Genomic DNA, 17,466 nt, shown 5'->3' with positions numbered 1-17,466 from the left:
AGTGGTTGAATTGCTTGGATCCATTGTGATCGAAGAGTCCATTGGGTTAGTCGCATGGCAAGTCTTGCCATAGGAGTGACGTGAACCGTTGACGCCATGTGGCCTAGTAAGATGAGAAACTGATGAGCTGTCACTTGTGGTTGTATGGACATGGAGTACGCCAACCGGGACAGTGTTTGAGCACGATCTTCTGGAAGAAAAGCCTGTGCTAGGTTTGTGTCTAATTCTGCTCCTATGTATTGTAGCAGATGAGACGGTTGAAGGTGGGATTTTTGATAGTTTATGAGAAACCCCAGCTTGTGAAGTAACTGTATTGTGTAACGTAGAGAAGTTAGTGCTCCTTGGTGCGAATGGCTTTTTATTAGCCAATCGTCTAGGTAAGGGAAGACATGAACCCCTTGTTTGTGCAAATGTCCTGCTATTACTGCTAGGCATTTGGTGAATACTCTGGGAGCTGAGGCGAGGCCGAATGGTAGAACTCTGTATTGAAAATGCTGGTGTCCCACCTTGAATCTTAGGTACTTGCGATGAGGTGGGAAAATAGGTATGTGAGTATAAGCATCTTGGAGATCCAGAGAACAAAGCCAATCCCCCCTTTGTATGAGAGGAAGCATGGTGCCTAATGATACCATTCTGAATTTTTCTTTCTTTAGAAATTTGTTGAGATTTCTGAGATCTAGAATGGGACGAAGTCCTCCTGTTTTCTTTGGAATGAGGAAATACCGGGAATAGAATCCTCTTCCCTTCTGGGAGTGTGGTACGTGTTCCACAGCGTTTGCTTTCAGAAGAGTAGATAATTCCATCTGTAATTGAGGAATGTGTTCGAGATAGGAGTTTTGTGGAGGGAACTCCTGCGGGGAAGCTGTGAAGTCCAAGTGGTAACCTTGTTGAACTATGGATAATACCCATTGATCTGTGGTGATACTTTCCCATTCGTTGTAAAACTGGGAAATCCTTCCCCCTACTGGTAACTCTGGAAAGGGGTTTGGTCTTTGTTCTCCGGGACTGCTTTCAAAAGCCAGAGGTGGAAGCTGTTTGGGGCGGAGGCTGCGGCCTTGCAGCTCTCTGCTGTCTCTGTTGAGGCCGTTGTTGAGGCCTTGTAGGGCGTGGTCTAGAGGTTTGAGGGTAATATCTCCTCGGCCGGTAGAAAGGTCGTCTGGTGTCTCTACGCGGCGGCCTGCGAGCAGGGTGAGTTGAAGGGTCATGGGACAGAGTGGAGAGCTGTTTTAATGTTTCAGAGTGCTCTCTAAGTTGCGTTACAGCATCCTGCACCTTTGTTCCGAACAAGTTGTCACCTTGGCAAGGCAAGTCCACCAGTTTATCTTGAATTTCTGGACGTAAGTCCGAAGCCTTCAACCAGGCCCATCTACGGGCACTGATGCCAGATGCTGCCGTTCTGGAGGAAGTCTCAAACGCATCATATGCCGCTCGCACCTCATGTTTTCCCGAATCCAGACCTTTCTGCACAATCTGTTGAGCTGCCTCCTGTTGTTGTTGAGGTAGAGATGGGAGGAACTCCTCAATCTGCTTCCACAGATTTCTTTGATGCTGTGTCATATACAGCTGGTAAGCTGCTATTTTAGAATTCAGCATCGCTCCCTGATAAATCTTCCGTCCCATAAGGTCTAGAAATCTGTTATCTTTCCCTGGAGGGATAGAGGCGTGCGTTCTAGACCTACGTGACTTCTTTTGTGCAGATTCCACTACTAACGAGGTGTGTGGTAGTTGTGGTTTCTCGAACCCTGGGGCTGCTTGGACTAAATAAGTGGAGTCCACCCTACGATTTACTGCAGGAGTTGTACACGGGTGCTCCCAAATCCTTTGTTGAAGTTGTAGTAGCACTTCATGCACTGGGATAGCTAGGTTATGTTTTGGGGGAGCTACGAACTGTAGTATCTCTAATGTCTGCTGCCTTTCATCCTTCTCCGCTTGGAGCTGAAAAGGGATGGATTCTGACATCTCTTGAATGAAAGAAGCAAAGGATAAATCCTCAGGAGGGGATTGTTTCTTGGCCTGAGGCGGAGTACCTTCTGATAAAAAATCCTCTGAAGAATGCTCCGATTGTGTATCCGACCAAGTATCAGTAGGTGGCTGGTATGCATGATGGTCCAGCCCTTGCGATGGTGATATCCCAGATGGCCCTTGTAAGGGATCTTGGGTGTCTTGTTCATTCTCACTGGCATCACTTTCCTCCTCAGGTTGTGAAGGCAAAGAAGCTAAAAGATCCTGATATCTTTTTGTTAGCATTGCATGTAGTCTTCTCTCAGAAGAAACTTCTGGAGCCTGCAAAGATGTGTGCTTAGACTTTCTTGATGCCTTCTTTCCCTGTCCTGGAGCTCTGGATGGAGCTAGGGTGTAATGTGGTGTTGTTTGTGCAGCAGTAGGAAGTGCTGTGGTTAGAAAAGAGAACATTGAAATGGGAATCAATGAGGAGATAGGCCTGGAAGCCATCGTGGAGATCGAGGTTTGTAAAATAGTCGATTCCATCGATGGCTGTGACAGTTGTATCGTTGGATCAGTCGGTATCACTGAAGAACAGCAGGCCGCCTCCATCGGCATAGAGAGCGTTGTTGGCGGAGACGCTGCAGTCGTCCTCGCCATCGAGATGGACGATGGCACCGGCATCGGTATCGATGGTGGCACCGATGGTGGCACCGACATCGATATCGGCATGGAGATCGACGGTGGCACCGATGGTGGCACCGGCATCGATATCGAGGAGGGCATCGACTCGATAGTCGGCATCGATGGAATTATCGGCATCGGCCCGATGGCCGGCATCGACTGAGAAGTTGGCATCGACCCGGAGGTCGGCATCGGCAGTGTTGCCGGAATGCTTTCCTTTAGGGCATCAGTGACAATTTTCTTAATCAATGCTGTTAAGTCTGTCACCGAAGTCGTTGGTATCGGTTCCTCTGTAGGTGTAACGGAGGTCGATGACAATTTCCGCTGTTTGGATACCGGTTCCTCCGGCGGTGGCAATGGAGGAATCGAGTGATGTCTACGGTGCTTATGCTTTGTGCGAAGTTCAGTTACGGACTTTGACGATGCCACGGATGGTGTTGGCGATGAAGCGTCTCCCGAACCTTCTGGGGTTCTTGTTTTGAGAAGTATTTTCTTCGATAAGCCTACCGGTGAAGATTTAGTCGATGACGAAGGCGACGGCGATGCTCGGATTTGAAAAATCTGAGCCATCTTTTCATGGCGAAGTTTCCTACCTTTCGCCGTCATTTCTTGACACTGGGCACAAGAGGCGATGTCATGGTCTCCACCCAAACAGCGTACGCACTCGACGTGCGGGTCTGTGATCGACATAGTCCGGTTGCAGGCCGGACATTTTTTGAATCCGGAAGTTTTCTCCGTCGACATCCGTCGATGAATTCGGATTCCTTTTTTCGAAAAAAGAGTATGGTGTTTGTCACCAGCCGGTGACAAACCGAGCGAGACCCGTAAAGGGTAAAAAGTTGAGAATTTAAGTTAATCGTTGTGAGGTAACTCACGGGGCTCCTGGAAACCGCGATGCAGCTAGCAGCGCGGAAAAAAGAAGACTGGAGTGAGACCCCTGTGGCAAGGAATATCATGGCATGCCGGGCATGCTCAGTAGCCTCAGGCAGCCAGTTAAAAGCTTCTAGAAACTTGCCAGAAGTTTTTCCCGCTTAAGGGCTCCGTGGATGACGTCACCCATATGTGAGGACTAGCATCCTGCTTGTCCTGGGATAAAACAAAGTCCATCAATAACTATAGAAAAATAAAATCCATTAACACAAAAAAACCATAATCTCAAACAGTAGCAACTGCTGCACACCGTGGCAGATAGTCCTCTGGGTCAGCTTCCCCTGGTGCCTGCTCCTCTGGGTGCAGCTTTCTTTCTATTTCTCTTCCAATATTCACAAGCAGATAAGACTCTGGTTGATTCCTTTTTTTCAATCAGCAACGTCTAGGACCTTCCCTTGTTAGGCAGTCTTCCCTCTGTACTCCTCCAAAGGCAAATAGTCTTCCTCCAAACTCTGGGGAAATACATCTGCTGTGGCTCTTCAGGAAACTTAGAACTCTTCAACAAAATCTCAGAAATTACTCTTAGAGCCCCCAAGATAAGACCTCCCTAATCCTGAACATTTGGGCACCCCAAAACTGGGCCCCAGCCACTTTCCCAGGATAGAAGAGAGGACTGGCATTTCCCTCCCCTTCTAGAGACTGCCCCACCAGCACTTCTTCTGTCCAGAGAGACATCCTAAGAACATAAGTACATAAGAAATTGCCATGCTGGGTCAGACCAAGGGTCCATCAAGCCCAGCATCCTGTTTCCAACAGAGGCCAAACCAAGCCACAAGAACCTGGCAATTACCCTGAACCACATGCGCACAGGAGTTTTTTTAAACTCATGATACCTCCCACTGAGGAGAGTCAAACCTCTTCTAAAAACTCCTACTCTGCTCTGAAGTCACTCACTACTATATGCAGGGTCTGTTAAGCCTATTGATGCACTCTAAAAAGAGGCAGTTTTGAGACCCCCATATATTATGATTATGCAGCAAGAGCACGGTATTGTAACTAGGCCATTTAATGGCTGTTTGTTTGCAACTAATAGCAGTGGACTTCTTAAATGGACTGAAATGTACATCAACGATTGGTGAGTTTGCACCATGTGAACCTCTTCCTCCTTTTTTTTGGATGGAGAACAAGATGTCTACATGGATGCACTGGGGGTATTTTTTGTGACTGGTCAGCCATTTCAAAGCAGATTATATTTAGGTACAGTAGATATGTATCTGTCCCCAGAAGACTTACAATCTAAGAGTCTGGTTTACTAAGGCTCTTCTTCCATTCTGTGAGTATGGGGAAAATGCTTAGGAAATGAGGCTCTGAATTTGAACCTGAGGCAATAGAAGGTAATGTGATTTGCCCAAGATCACAAGCAGCATTAGTGAGATTTGAACCCTGGCTTTCCTGGTTCACAGCTTGCTGCTCTATTAGGCTACTAAGGAATTTGAACTGCTAAGATGTTTTGTTCAAATGGAAGGGCCCTATGATAACACGTCCATGCCTGGAGATAGTGAACATGTGAGTTATAAATGAGTTCTTTAAGAAGTTAGAAAGAAATCCTTCATAAAAAGTTTTCTCAGCTGTAATCAGAGATACTGCACCAGAGTAAATGAGCAGCACTCTATTTGGAGCATACCAGTGGCAGCTCTTCTTTGTTGATGACATGTTCTTTCCTGTGCTACTAAGGAATTTTGTACTTTCCAGGGATTGATGAATTAAATAACCCTGTTTTTGTATCCACTAATTGTGAAGCATGACTCTTTTATCTGCACTGAAACATTTAAGTTGTTTTAATTTTGGGGACGATGATTATGCTATATTTATTTATTTATTGATTGATTTTTATATACCGACATTCGTCAGAATATCATACCGGTTTACATTGTAACAAAAATAACAAGCGAGTGAAATACAATAAACAGGGATGGGGAAAGGGGAGCAGAAATGAAAGAGGAGAGAGGACAGCAGCAGGAAGGATAGGGAAAGAGAGAAATTTGATAAGTTGTGTTTCCGTAATCAGCCTTGTTATGACTGCATTTCAGGAAAAAGATTTTTAGTCTTCTGGTTTTTTTTTCTCAGTATTTAATATTTGTCTGTGTTTACTGTACTGTAGCCCATATGTATGTAAAATTAAGCACCACTGTGGATTCTTTCAACCTGAACTTCTTGACTAATACATAACCCATTGGCAGTCTGGCTTTGTTCAATGTTAAGGCTTTACCAACAATCCCGTCAACTAAGATCTATGGACAAACGTATTCTTGAAATTCCTACTATAAAGATGGCAAGACTAGAGTTAACTCACAAACGTGAATTCTCAGTCACTGGTCTGACTTTGTGGAATTCACTTCCAGAATACATCCATCTTATATCAAATACCAAAGAATTCAAAAAAGTTCTCAAAACACATTTTTGCACCCTCACTTACAATATTACTTAACAAATCCATTTATTTCATCAACTACTTACCATAATCCTTTCAATGTATCCTGTGTTCTTTGTTTATCTTTTTGTACTAATTTGTTTTTATTGTTTTTGATTTGTAATTGAAATTTTATTTATGTATGTAAACCGCTATTGTAAACCGCTTAGATCTACAACGTGATTGTATAGGTGGTATATAGGAATTTTTAAATAATTAAATAAATAATTAAATAAATAAATAGATAGGAGGATGTACAGAAAAGTATTTTTTTCTGCTTTTCTGTACAACGTTTGGGAGCGCTCAGCAATTAAAGCCTGCTCTGGGCAGGCATTAATTTCTGAGCGCAAAAATGTATGTCTTAGACGCGTCCAACTGCCAGTTAAACAGTGCGTTCGGCTGAGCGCACTGTATTGTATCAGCCCTAGTAATAGTAATAAATTGAGAACAGCATATTTTTTTCTAAAAGTCATACCTGAAATTACACCAATTCCATCATCACAGTCATAGTCTGAAACTTCACTATCACTGATTCGCTTCGATCCTGCAACAAAAAATCACAAAACAATCACTGTTATTAAGGATGAATACTTCTATATACTGTATATAAGCCAAAGCATTATAAAACTATGAAACTAGAACATCAGAAAAGCACAGGAAAGGGTAAGCCATTATAAGGTTAGTAGAACAGAAAAGTCACTAAGCAGAGATTCATTAACTGATTTCTTTATTGCAAGGCCTCAATTCAATGTTGGAATGAGGGGAAGTTAGTGCGGCACTGAACAAATGCTTTAATTGTTGCCTTAATGTGAAAGGGCTAAGATATGCTGCACAATGAAGATAGGCTTTGTGCTGTAATCATGCAAAATGCAGTATTAAAAGATTTGCTATCTTTATTGAATTATACATTTATTGAGCTCATTAAAAATGATGATGATTATTGCTGAGTGGAATATGTGTATATTTAGCCCCTAAGAAAACAAACTCACTAACAGGTGCTTAAGTAGCAGATATGTGCACTAATATCCTACCTAATAAACGAAGCTTGACCGACGTGCCGCAAATGCGCAGTAGAGAGCAGCTCTACCGCGCATGCGAGCACGTCGGTCACAGTGTGCCTCTTAAAAATAAAAATGGCGCTGTAGGAGCGGCGGCCCGAAGACCCGGAGCGGCGGGAGCGGCGGCGGCGGCACCGGCCGAAGACCCGGAGCGGCGGCGGCGGCCCGAAGACCCGGAGCGGCGGCGGCACCGACCCGGAGCGGCGGCCCGAAGACCCGGAGCGGCAGGAGCGGTGGCCCGAAGACACGGAGCGGCGGGAGCGGCGGTGGCGGCACTGGCCCGAAGACCCGGAGTGGCGGCAGGAGCGGCGGTCCGAAGACCCGGAGCGGCGGCGGCCCGAAGACCCGGAGCGGCGGGAGCGGCAGCGGCGGCCCGGAGCGGCGGCCCGAAGACCCGGGCAGGAGCGGCGGCAGCGGCGGCCTGGAGCGGCAGCCCGAAGACCCGGAGCGGCGGCGGCATGCGCGCGAGGGAGGGACAGACTTCCAGGAAGTCTGTCCCTCCCTCGCGCGCATGCCGCCGCCGCTCCGGGTCTTCGGCGGAGATCGACTGAAGGGAGGAGGGAGAGAGGAGTGACTGGGAGGAGGGAGGAGGGAGGAGTGACTCAGGGGAGGGGGGAGAGAGGAGTGACTCAGGGGAGGAGGGAGGGAGGGAGGGGAGGGGGGAGTGACTGAGGGGAGGGGGGAGTGACTCAGGGGAGGAGGGAGGGGGGAGAGAGGAGTAACTGGGGGGAGGGGGGAGTGACTGAGGGGAGGAGGGGGAAGTGACTGAGGGGAGTGACTGAGGGAGGGAGGAGGGGGGAGTGACTGAGGGGAGGAGGGAGGGAGGGAGAGAGAGGAGTGACTGAGGGGAGAGAGTGGGGGAGGTGGGAGGGAGAATGAGGGGGAAGGAAATGATCCAAAAAAAATGTTAATGTAGCCCGTTTTAACGGGCTTAACGGCTTGTTATTATAGGAACCATAAGGTCTGCATCTTAGGCAGGCAAAGCATGATAAATGTAAGGCAAAATCCATTTTCACAATAAAATGGAAGCAAAATACTGAAACTGATTTAGTAATCTATACTGAAATGGTTTCAAACTCATATTCAATGCAAGAGCAGATTTGTTTTAATATGGAAATCCTATTTTGAAATATGCCATGTAGAAATCCTTCCAGATCTCTAGCAGAACCAGATTTCTACTACTAATTATAAGGAATATTCCATTGCTATGGCAATGCTAGGTACTTGTGACCTGGATTGGCCATCTCATGTTTTGTTTTCACCTTTCTGAGTCTTTTTGTGTTTTTCCACACGCATGAGTACTCAACCAGAGGCTCAGTGTATGTAAACTATAGGTGTGGTGTTTCTTAGCCAGAGAACACAGGTGAAATGTAAGGCATTCTGAAGAGGAGTGGGTTCTCATCCATTCCTGGATGATAAAAGGTGAAGATGACAGGAGTCTGTTTGGACCTAGTAGAAGGTTCACTGTCATCTCAAGGAGATTCAAGGAGAAGAGGAATAGAAAGGTGCTTATCAAGGACCATGAGTAAAAAGAAGGAAGAAGAACTTCAGGAAACATATGAATAATTGGACTTTGTTTATGAAGTCACTAAATTGCCCAAAGGAGCGCGACCGAAGGGGCCTGCCCCTTAGCGCGCCCCTTGGAGTGCCCCAGGACCAGGGCATCCCCCTTCCAACTCTCATCTACTCAAAATTCTCTACTATAAACCCCGAACAACAAATATACTCCTGCTAAACCCCCCATCACTGGAAACAGCCTGTCTTCATATAACAACAACCACAATAGATACTCATAGCTCCTTCCTCAAACTTACCATCCTCTTCAATTCTACCACCTCTCATATACCGCTCTCATCTTTGTATCCAGCTCTCTTCAGGATCCCACGTTTCTGATTACCGCTACCTGCTCCTCACAACCTCAAACTTCAAACGAGTCATCACGCCTAGTCCAGCATTACTACAGAAGACCATTCAACTTCAAACAAACCCTGATAACTCACCCTCAAAATCTTCTTACGCATCAACAATTCCTCAGGATTTTATCCTCTGATTCTACAATATTGCCCTCCCCCACTCCCTAACCCACAACTGCACTAATATACATCTCTTATTCTGTCACCCCCAACGAGAATTTTCTACTCTTGCATCTAGGAAACATCCAGTTGCACTCATATCCTCCAACAATTCAATCTCATAGAACCTCATTCAACTAAACATTCTTCCCAACAGACACCCATCCTCAACCAGCATTCATCCAGTTTGCTCCCAATCACACATACCTACAACTTTAATTGAACTATCTCCCAAACACTCCCCTCATCAACATCATTCTACAGATCAGATCACAAGTCTCATTCTTACTCCTCTTCGCTACCTGTCCTTGTTTGAGTCAATTTTGCAATCACCTCCTTCTCGACCCTTTCATCGGACCACTTCTTCTCTACCACAACCTCCTTCAATATCTATCACCCTGACAAGTTGAACACGAAAACTCATCAAGAAGTATTAAACCATCTCCATCATGGATCCTCCCTCAGCGACCCAACAGATGAGAAAAAAACATCTGATCAACATCCCTCTTCTAAAACAAGCTAGAAACCTACTTTACCTCACTTTTTTCTTGATTAATGCCCAATCTCTGACCAAGAAACTTATGTTAATTTCAGACTTAATCCAAGAAAAAACCCCTGACTTCTTCGCCATAACAGAAACATGGTTCAAAGATACCGACCAAGTACTTACAAATCACCTAACCAACAATGCTTATGACATATTCTCAATTCCACGAAAGTCACGCAGAGGAGGTGGACTACTCCTCATAATAAAAAAACATTTCTCTATGAAGCTGATCCCACTCAACCTCCCGGAGAAATACGAAATTGCCTTGCTCGACTCCGAATTCCTACAATTAATTCTAGTATATTGCCCTCCAAAACTTCTTGACAATGATATCTCCCCTCTACTTGAATTCTTAGTAACAAACATCAGCACAAAAAAAACATCCATTATTCTTGGTGACTTCAATCTTCACCCTGATGCTAACCCTAGATCTCAAAACTGCCAAACAATGCTTGACATGCTCTCCTGCCTAAATCTGAACCAACTTATAAACAACCCCACTCACAAAGCAGGTCATACGCTAGATCTAATCTTCACAAACCAACTCTTCATTGATACTAAAATATCTCTCAACCCTGTTCCCTGGTCAGATCACTACCTAATTCAATGCTGCACACAAATTATTTCCAACAAAATGACAAGAACAAATAAACAAATTTCATTCAGATACAGACCCCCCTTCCAAACTGACTCTATCAAACAAGAACTTGAGAGACAACTAATGAATTTGGAGCTATCCAATATACATAACGCCACCCAATCCTGGTTCCAACTAACAAAGCAATCTGCTAACAATATTAATCCTGAAAAAATGAAATTAATAAAACAAAACAGAGAGAAAAACAACCCCTGGTTCAATCCACAACTCAGATCCATGAAATCCAACCTCAGGAAGTTGGAAAAAGAATGGCGAAAAGACAAATGCCAAGCTTCTCTTCAAAGATACCGCATGCAACTTTCCAATTATAAGAAAACGATTCTGAACGCCAAACGTGACTACTATAGTATGAAGATAAAAAACTCCTCAAATAAATCGAACACCATCTTCAACATAGTTAAAAACCTAATAGACGAGAACAACAAAGTCACCCCTTCTTCCGAAGCAAATAACATAAGCCAAGACCTTGCCATGTTCTTTAAAAACCTAATCGAAAAAATAACTAAAACCTTCATTAACTCTTCTTATGATGAAAGACCTTCCAACACATCATCTATATCAACATGGTCAAACTTTGAACCAATCTCAATTACGGAAACAGAAAAAATACTACAAAAAATAAATCCAGCGCGTCATGATCTCGACACTATTCCAACCCGCGTATTAAAAGAAATGGCTCATTTTATCGCACCAACCCTAGCTGCCATTATTAACAAATCTCTGGAAGAAGGTCAACTTCCTTCTAATCTGAAAACCGCTATAATCACCCCCATTTTGAAAAAAAAGAACATGGACCCAAAAGATCTGAACAACTATCGCCCTATCTCCAACCTCCCCTTACTCGCCAAGATGACTGAAAAAGCTGCTTTAAAACAACTCAACGAACACCTTGAAACAAATAATATTCTCCACCCCTCACAACACGGCTTCAGAAAGAACCGCAGCACTGAAACCCTTCTGATCAACTTATCTAACAAAATAATAAGAGGTTTTGACAACAATTTAAACCACTTATTAATCCTACTCGATATATCTGCGGCCTTTGACACTGTTGACCACAAAAAACTAATATCTAGTCTTTCCAACATAGGTTTATCAGGAAAAACTCTAGACTGGTTCAGGTTCTTCAAAGTCACCTTTAATAACATATCATCAGATCCATTTCCCCTACAAACCGGAGTTCCACAAGGTTCTGCCCTCTCGGCCACCCTCTTTAATATATACCTACTCCCACTCTGTCAATTCATCTCAAATCTAGGCATTTCTTTCTTTTTGTACGCTGATGACATACAATTACTTATCCTAATAATTTCATCTATTGACGAAGCAATCAACCTCACAATAAACCACCTAATCTCAATCAGAAGCTTACTGAACCAGCTAAAATTATGCCTCAATATGAACAAATCTGAATGCATCCTCATAAAAAGAATCAACCCAGATCAAACAACCCTTACGCCTTCCATAAAAATCGACAACAGTAATATCCAATTGAAAACTTTTGTGAAAGACCTTGGTTTCTGGATAGACAATGATCTGAACCTCAAAAAATGCATCACAATGAAAACAAAAGAAGGCTTTCACAAACTCCTTATACTCAAGCACCTTAAACCGCTTTTACACCTGCATGATTTCAGAACAGTCTTACAATCACTCATTTTTTCAAGCCTCGACTATTGTAACGCACTGTTCATTGGCCTGCCCAAATCTACACTAAAACCACTCCAATTATTACAAAACGCCGCGGCCAGGGTACTTACTGGCAAGAAGAAATCTGAACACATCACCCCAGTACTGAAGATTCTTCACTGGCTACCGATACTTCAAAGGATAAATTACAAAATGTTAACTACTCTACACAACGAAATCTACAAAGAAGATAACACCGCCCTCGACCACATGATTCAACTGCACAAAACACCACGTACGACAAGAAACACCAGCAAATTACTCCTAGTCATTCCCTCCCTTCCCTCTGCTAAATTATCCAACACTAGGAATAGAGCCTTTTCGATTGCTGGTCCAAAAGCATGGAATTCATTACCAGCCTATAAGATCGATCAGAGACTCCAAATCTTTCAAAAAAGAACTGAAAACTTGGTTATTCAGACAAACTTTCCCAGACGAAGTTGGTTAATTTAATCACATCTGCTCAGAATTACTTCCTCTTCTAGCTATGGCCCTATTTCTTCCTTCTTCCCTTGCCATTTCCTCTTTAACCCCTTATTCAATTGCTGATTTGGTACCCTTTTTCCTCCCATGGCTCCTAAGTCCCTTTCCCTCCTTTCCTTCCCTCTCCTATTTCACCACTTATATGAGCCTCTTTCACACATCCAAGCATGTTTCCATTTAAGTTATGTATCTAAATGCTTACCTATTCATGCTTTCCTACTGCAATTCCTATTGGTAAGTTGTACTCTGTTATACCTATTTTCACACTTCTGACTTACGCCAGATTGTTAATAGTTGTCTATACACGTTTCAATATGTTCATAATGAATTTGTTGTATGTATTATGTTGTTTACATTGTAAACCAGAGTGAAGGCAGTCTGCTAAACCTCGGTATATAAAAGAATCTAAAATCTAAATCTAAATTTCCCCTTTCAGTAGGGATGGAGAATATAAACTACCCCATAATTGATTGCAGAGGAAGATAAATTTGATTTATTAATTGGAAATTATTTGAACCATTTATCTAAATTTATTGGGAAAAAAAGAAAGTCACAAATCTACCTAAAGACTTTAAAATTGTGATGTCAACTATTGAAACAACTAGAGCTGTAAAGAATTTTCATCAATTAGATCATTCATCAGTAAAAGTTATGTTAGAAACCATCTCTGCTTCCAGCAGGATTATTGCTTCTGTGATCATTTGTGTTGTTTACAATGAACTTTAAAGTTGGGATTTGACCACATGCAATGCACAGGGCCTAGAAAATAATTCCTTCCCCCACTTAGGGAATCTTGGACAATCAGGTGAATTAACAGAAATAGGAAGACTTGAATTTATAAGAATGCTTTTGAGGTGTGGTTCCTAGAGCCTTTATCCAAGACTAGCAGCCCAGGGGTTACATGTACATTATATTTATCAAAACTATACCAATTTTATATTAGATCATGCCTTCCAAAGAAAAAGCATAAAATGTGCTCCCTGTTCAATCAAAGTCACTGCTAAACATTGTCAATGTTAAAACATTTTAAATATGTGTCTTTGTGAAAGAAAAAGCTAGATTCATTGTAGGCTATAATATTAAACCAATATAAGAATAATCCAGAGAGATTATTTTTTATTTTATTTTATTTATTTTGAGTTTTTCTATATATGGCATAATCACATCTGAAGACAGACCTCAGTGGTTTCAAAAGATTCTGTACTAGAACATCTTACAGTAATTCTTATGTAGATCCAAAATATAAAGCATCTAGTTTTTTCCAAGAAAGTTTACTCTTGTCACATATGGAATGCTGCAAGCTGTCCTCTCTCTGTTGGAAAGATGGTGGGATATCTATCAGTGGTAACAGTGCTAGCACACTGTGGGCAAGATTGTAAAACACCTACGCGCGCCGGGCCAATTTTCAAAGGCCCGGCCATGTGCATAAACCCCCGGGACACATGTAAGTCCCGGGGTTGCTGAAAGGGGCGGTCTGGGGGGTGGGGCTAGAGGCACCCGGCACAGCGGCACAGCGAAGCAGGCACAAAAGGTAGATTAAAGCTATTGGGGGGGTTTAGGATAGGGCTAGGGGGTGGGAAGGTTAGGGGAAGGGGTAGGAAGGTTAGAATAGGGGGTAGGGAAGTTTCCTCCCAGGCTGCTCCTAAATTGGAGCGGACTGGGAGGGAACTGTGGAAGACCGCGGGCATCGGCGCACACAGGTTGCACAAATGTGCACCCATTGTGTGCACCAACCCCCGATTTTATAACATGCACGCACCGGCGCATGCATGTTATAAAATCGCGTGTCCATGGGTGTGCACCGGGTAGCATGTGCATATGGCTGCATGCGCGCAAGTTCTTAAAATCTACCCCTGTGTTTGTACTTTATGTTATTCTTTTAGGAATCTTGACTGGGTTATTGTTACCTTTTTTGGCCATTCATTTTGTCTATTTGTTTCCTCTCTTCACGTGCAGACATGGTATTAATGATAGCAGGTGACAGGGGTTAAACATGGTTTAGGTAACACTTTAAGCATATGCACTGTTATATTGTTTCTCTTATTTTGCAGAAACATGATAACATACTCTTCCAATAAAAGTGAGATGAGGAAGTAGGGAAGAGTAAGAAGAACCTTCAATTCCAGCAAATTCAGAAGAAAGGAAAGGAAGTATGAAACATAACTAACACTTTTTTAGGTCTAGGATTGCTACTGGCAACTCTTATAATTAGCTCATGTAAGCGGCTGGAATAAAAAGCTTATTTATATTTTTCTAAAGATTTGTGCATCACCTTTTATTTCTTTTTGAAACACAGTGCATATGCTTAACGTGTTACCTGCATTGCTTGTTTGTATAGTCTGGTAGAGGCACTTACCTCCCACCTAGAAACAAAGAATATGATGGCAGACAGACCATTAGACCAATTTCATTTCTGGTGCAATGTTAAAGATATTAGTTGAGCTCTGGTTTTCCCTTCATTTCTGTCAAGGCAAAAGCGCTTTAGCGAACCTTGAATCAGTGGTTTAGTGGGATGAGAGACTGGAATTCTGCCTTGGAGCTACCATGTGGCTCTGATAAAGGAAGCTGAGCAAATAAGACAGACTTGCATGCAGTCCCATGTCTAGACCAGCAAACTCTGCCTGGATGAACTGGACTGACAATGAGGGCAGGCTCGGTGCAACTGGGTGTGCATACCCTGCAATTGCATGGGGGCAGCACACCTGGGAGGGGGACAGGTGCAGCAGCAGGGGGAGTTAATGTGACCTTGTCTTCCCAAGTCCCAGTGGTCCAGTGCAATGGCAACCAGAGCAAATGTTGTAGACTCTACGTCCTTGCTTCACCACCTCCTCCCTCACTACACCAGTCATTGAAGCCAGTATTTTTTTTTTTTTTACAAGATTGGATTTCAATGATTGCTTCCTGCTGAAACTTAGGAGACGCTGAACCCTTTCAGCAGCTTTTTTTTTTCTTCCTAGCCAGCCAGTTCCTGCATCAGAAGGGGGAGGTATAATTGCCTCAGGCCAGGGACTGCTGAAAGTGCTTAAGCTGCATGGGTCCACCCAAAAGAAAGTACAGGAGTAGCAACAGAAGGCTCTGAGCAACATAGGGAGCCTAGTGAGATGAGCAAGGGAAGCAGTGTAAGACTTGTGCATCCTGTTGTCAACCGCAAGGGGGGGGGGGGGATGTGTGAAAATGGGAAACAGCCTGCCTACCAGCCTGGCTTTTGTGTGTGTGTGAATGGCAGCCTGGCTTGTGTGTGTGTGTGTGTGTGTGTATGTACAGCTGGCAGCCTGGGTTGTGTATGTATTGTGTGAATGGTAGCCTGAATTGTATGTGTGTGTTTGTGTGTGTGTATGAGTGGCAGCCAGGATTTTGTGTGCATGTATGTGTGTGTGTGTATGTGTGTTTGAATGGAAGCCTGGATTTTGTGTGTGTATGTGAGAATGCCACCCATTTATTTTGTGTATATGTGTGAATGGCAGTCTGAATTGTGTATATGTGCCTGTGATTGGCAGCCTGGATTGTCTGTATGTGAGTGAATAGCAGCCTCGATTATGTGTGTAAATGGCAGCCTGGATCTTGTGTGTGTGTGTGAATGATAGCCTGGGTTTTCTGTGTATATGTATATGTGTGTATGTGTGTGTGTGTGTGTGTGTGTGTGTGTGTGTGTGAATAGCATCCTGGGTTTTGTGTGTGTGTTTGTGAATAGCAGCCAGCCAGCCTGAGTATGTGTGTGTGGTGAAAGTTTATGCTATGCCAGTAATCCACAACAACCTAAGGGTAACTGGAAATGAAAAGTTTTCAGGTATGGGGAGCTTGGTATTTTTCCATCCTTATTAGTTTTAATTACTGGGCATTTATGTCTTCTATTTTGAAATATTTTATTGCTGTTTGGAAAATTTTTAAAACTTTTTATATGTGTTCTTAATTATTGAATGTTATTCTGTTCATCAGCTCTTTATCAATATTATTTTTATTAGTATGGTTTGTTATGATTGATTTCTATTGATTTTATTTTTTTATTTATGAGGACAGGTGATGTTTCTGTTTTTCCACTGCTGCATTGCATGCAAGGTCTGGCATGTTGCATTTTCTAGTTCAGTTTTATTTAAGGTATATGCTTCTATTTATATTTTATTCCATATTTGGTGAGGGCATGCCTATGTTCTGCACGTGTGACAAAGTTGGGGTATTCTGCTAGCATGTTTCTGCTTAGGGATTTATAGCTAACTGGTTTGTTCTGCTTTTCTAATAGGAAGTATTTTAGAGCCTGGTATAATATTTGCAGTATTGCCTTTTCATCAATAGGGTTGTTCATGTTTGCATGCTTGCAGTTAGTACTGTTTGTATGGGAAGTTTACTATATTGTTATAATTCAGTTTACTCAAGAGCCAAACCCACACCTAACGTGTTATAATAGGCCTAATACCATATATGGGTTCCAAGTATCTTTTTTGCAGAACTTTCTGGGAGGTACCACAGCAGTGCATGTTTTTCTGAATAACAAAATGGTACCGGCTGCAGGGCACATCAGTGACATTTTTACATACCAGTAGGTGGGGAAAGAGCATCTGGGGATCACTCCTGCAAAAGTTAGGAATTTTGGACATGCAGATGGAGCAAGATATATTCCTGAAGTATGTCAATTTTGAAAGTTTGAATCACTGGAGGGAGCAAGGATTGTTTTAGGTGGGGAACGGGGTTCTGGGACAGAGCATGAATCTGATATTTTGTATTCTATGTTGGTGATTTGGAAAACAAAACTTTTGTGTAAAAAAAAGAAACAGAATGGTGGGGCAGGGGGGTGGGGTGAGGGGGAAGCACAGTAACTAATTGCACAGGCCAACAAAAATGCTAGTACCAGTCCTGTGTGAAGGGGGGGTGTTAAGTAGTATGGGTGGGTATGAGGGTCTATGTGTTGATATATATGAGTAGAGGTGGGTGTGAGGGCATGTGTGGTATGTTGAGGGCATGTATGATATATTATAGGCATCTGTGTGGGGATAGGGTGT

The 17,466-nt window shown here is 43.1% G+C and overlaps 1 protein-coding gene across 1 annotated transcript in view; it reads right to left on the bottom strand.

Annotated features, from left to right (window-relative positions):
* Nucleotides 1-17,466, bottom strand: part of LOC115085620 (regulating synaptic membrane exocytosis protein 2-like) — a 914,496-nt gene that overhangs the window by 701,304 nt on the left and 195,726 nt on the right. Inside the window, exon 11 of the mRNA XM_029591858.1 lies at nt 6,441-6,509. Coding sequence (XP_029447718.1) covers nt 6,441-6,509 — 69 coding nt within the window. The remainder of the gene's footprint in view (nt 1-6,440; nt 6,510-17,466) is intronic.

Source organism: Rhinatrema bivittatum, chromosome 2 (assembly GCF_901001135.1).
Source record: "Rhinatrema bivittatum chromosome 2, aRhiBiv1.1, whole genome shotgun sequence".
Classification (NCBI taxonomy): Eukaryota; Metazoa; Chordata; class Amphibia; order Gymnophiona; family Rhinatrematidae; genus Rhinatrema; species Rhinatrema bivittatum.
Note: the sequence above shows the minus strand (reverse complement) of the source record. Positions and strands in the feature narration are given on the sequence as shown.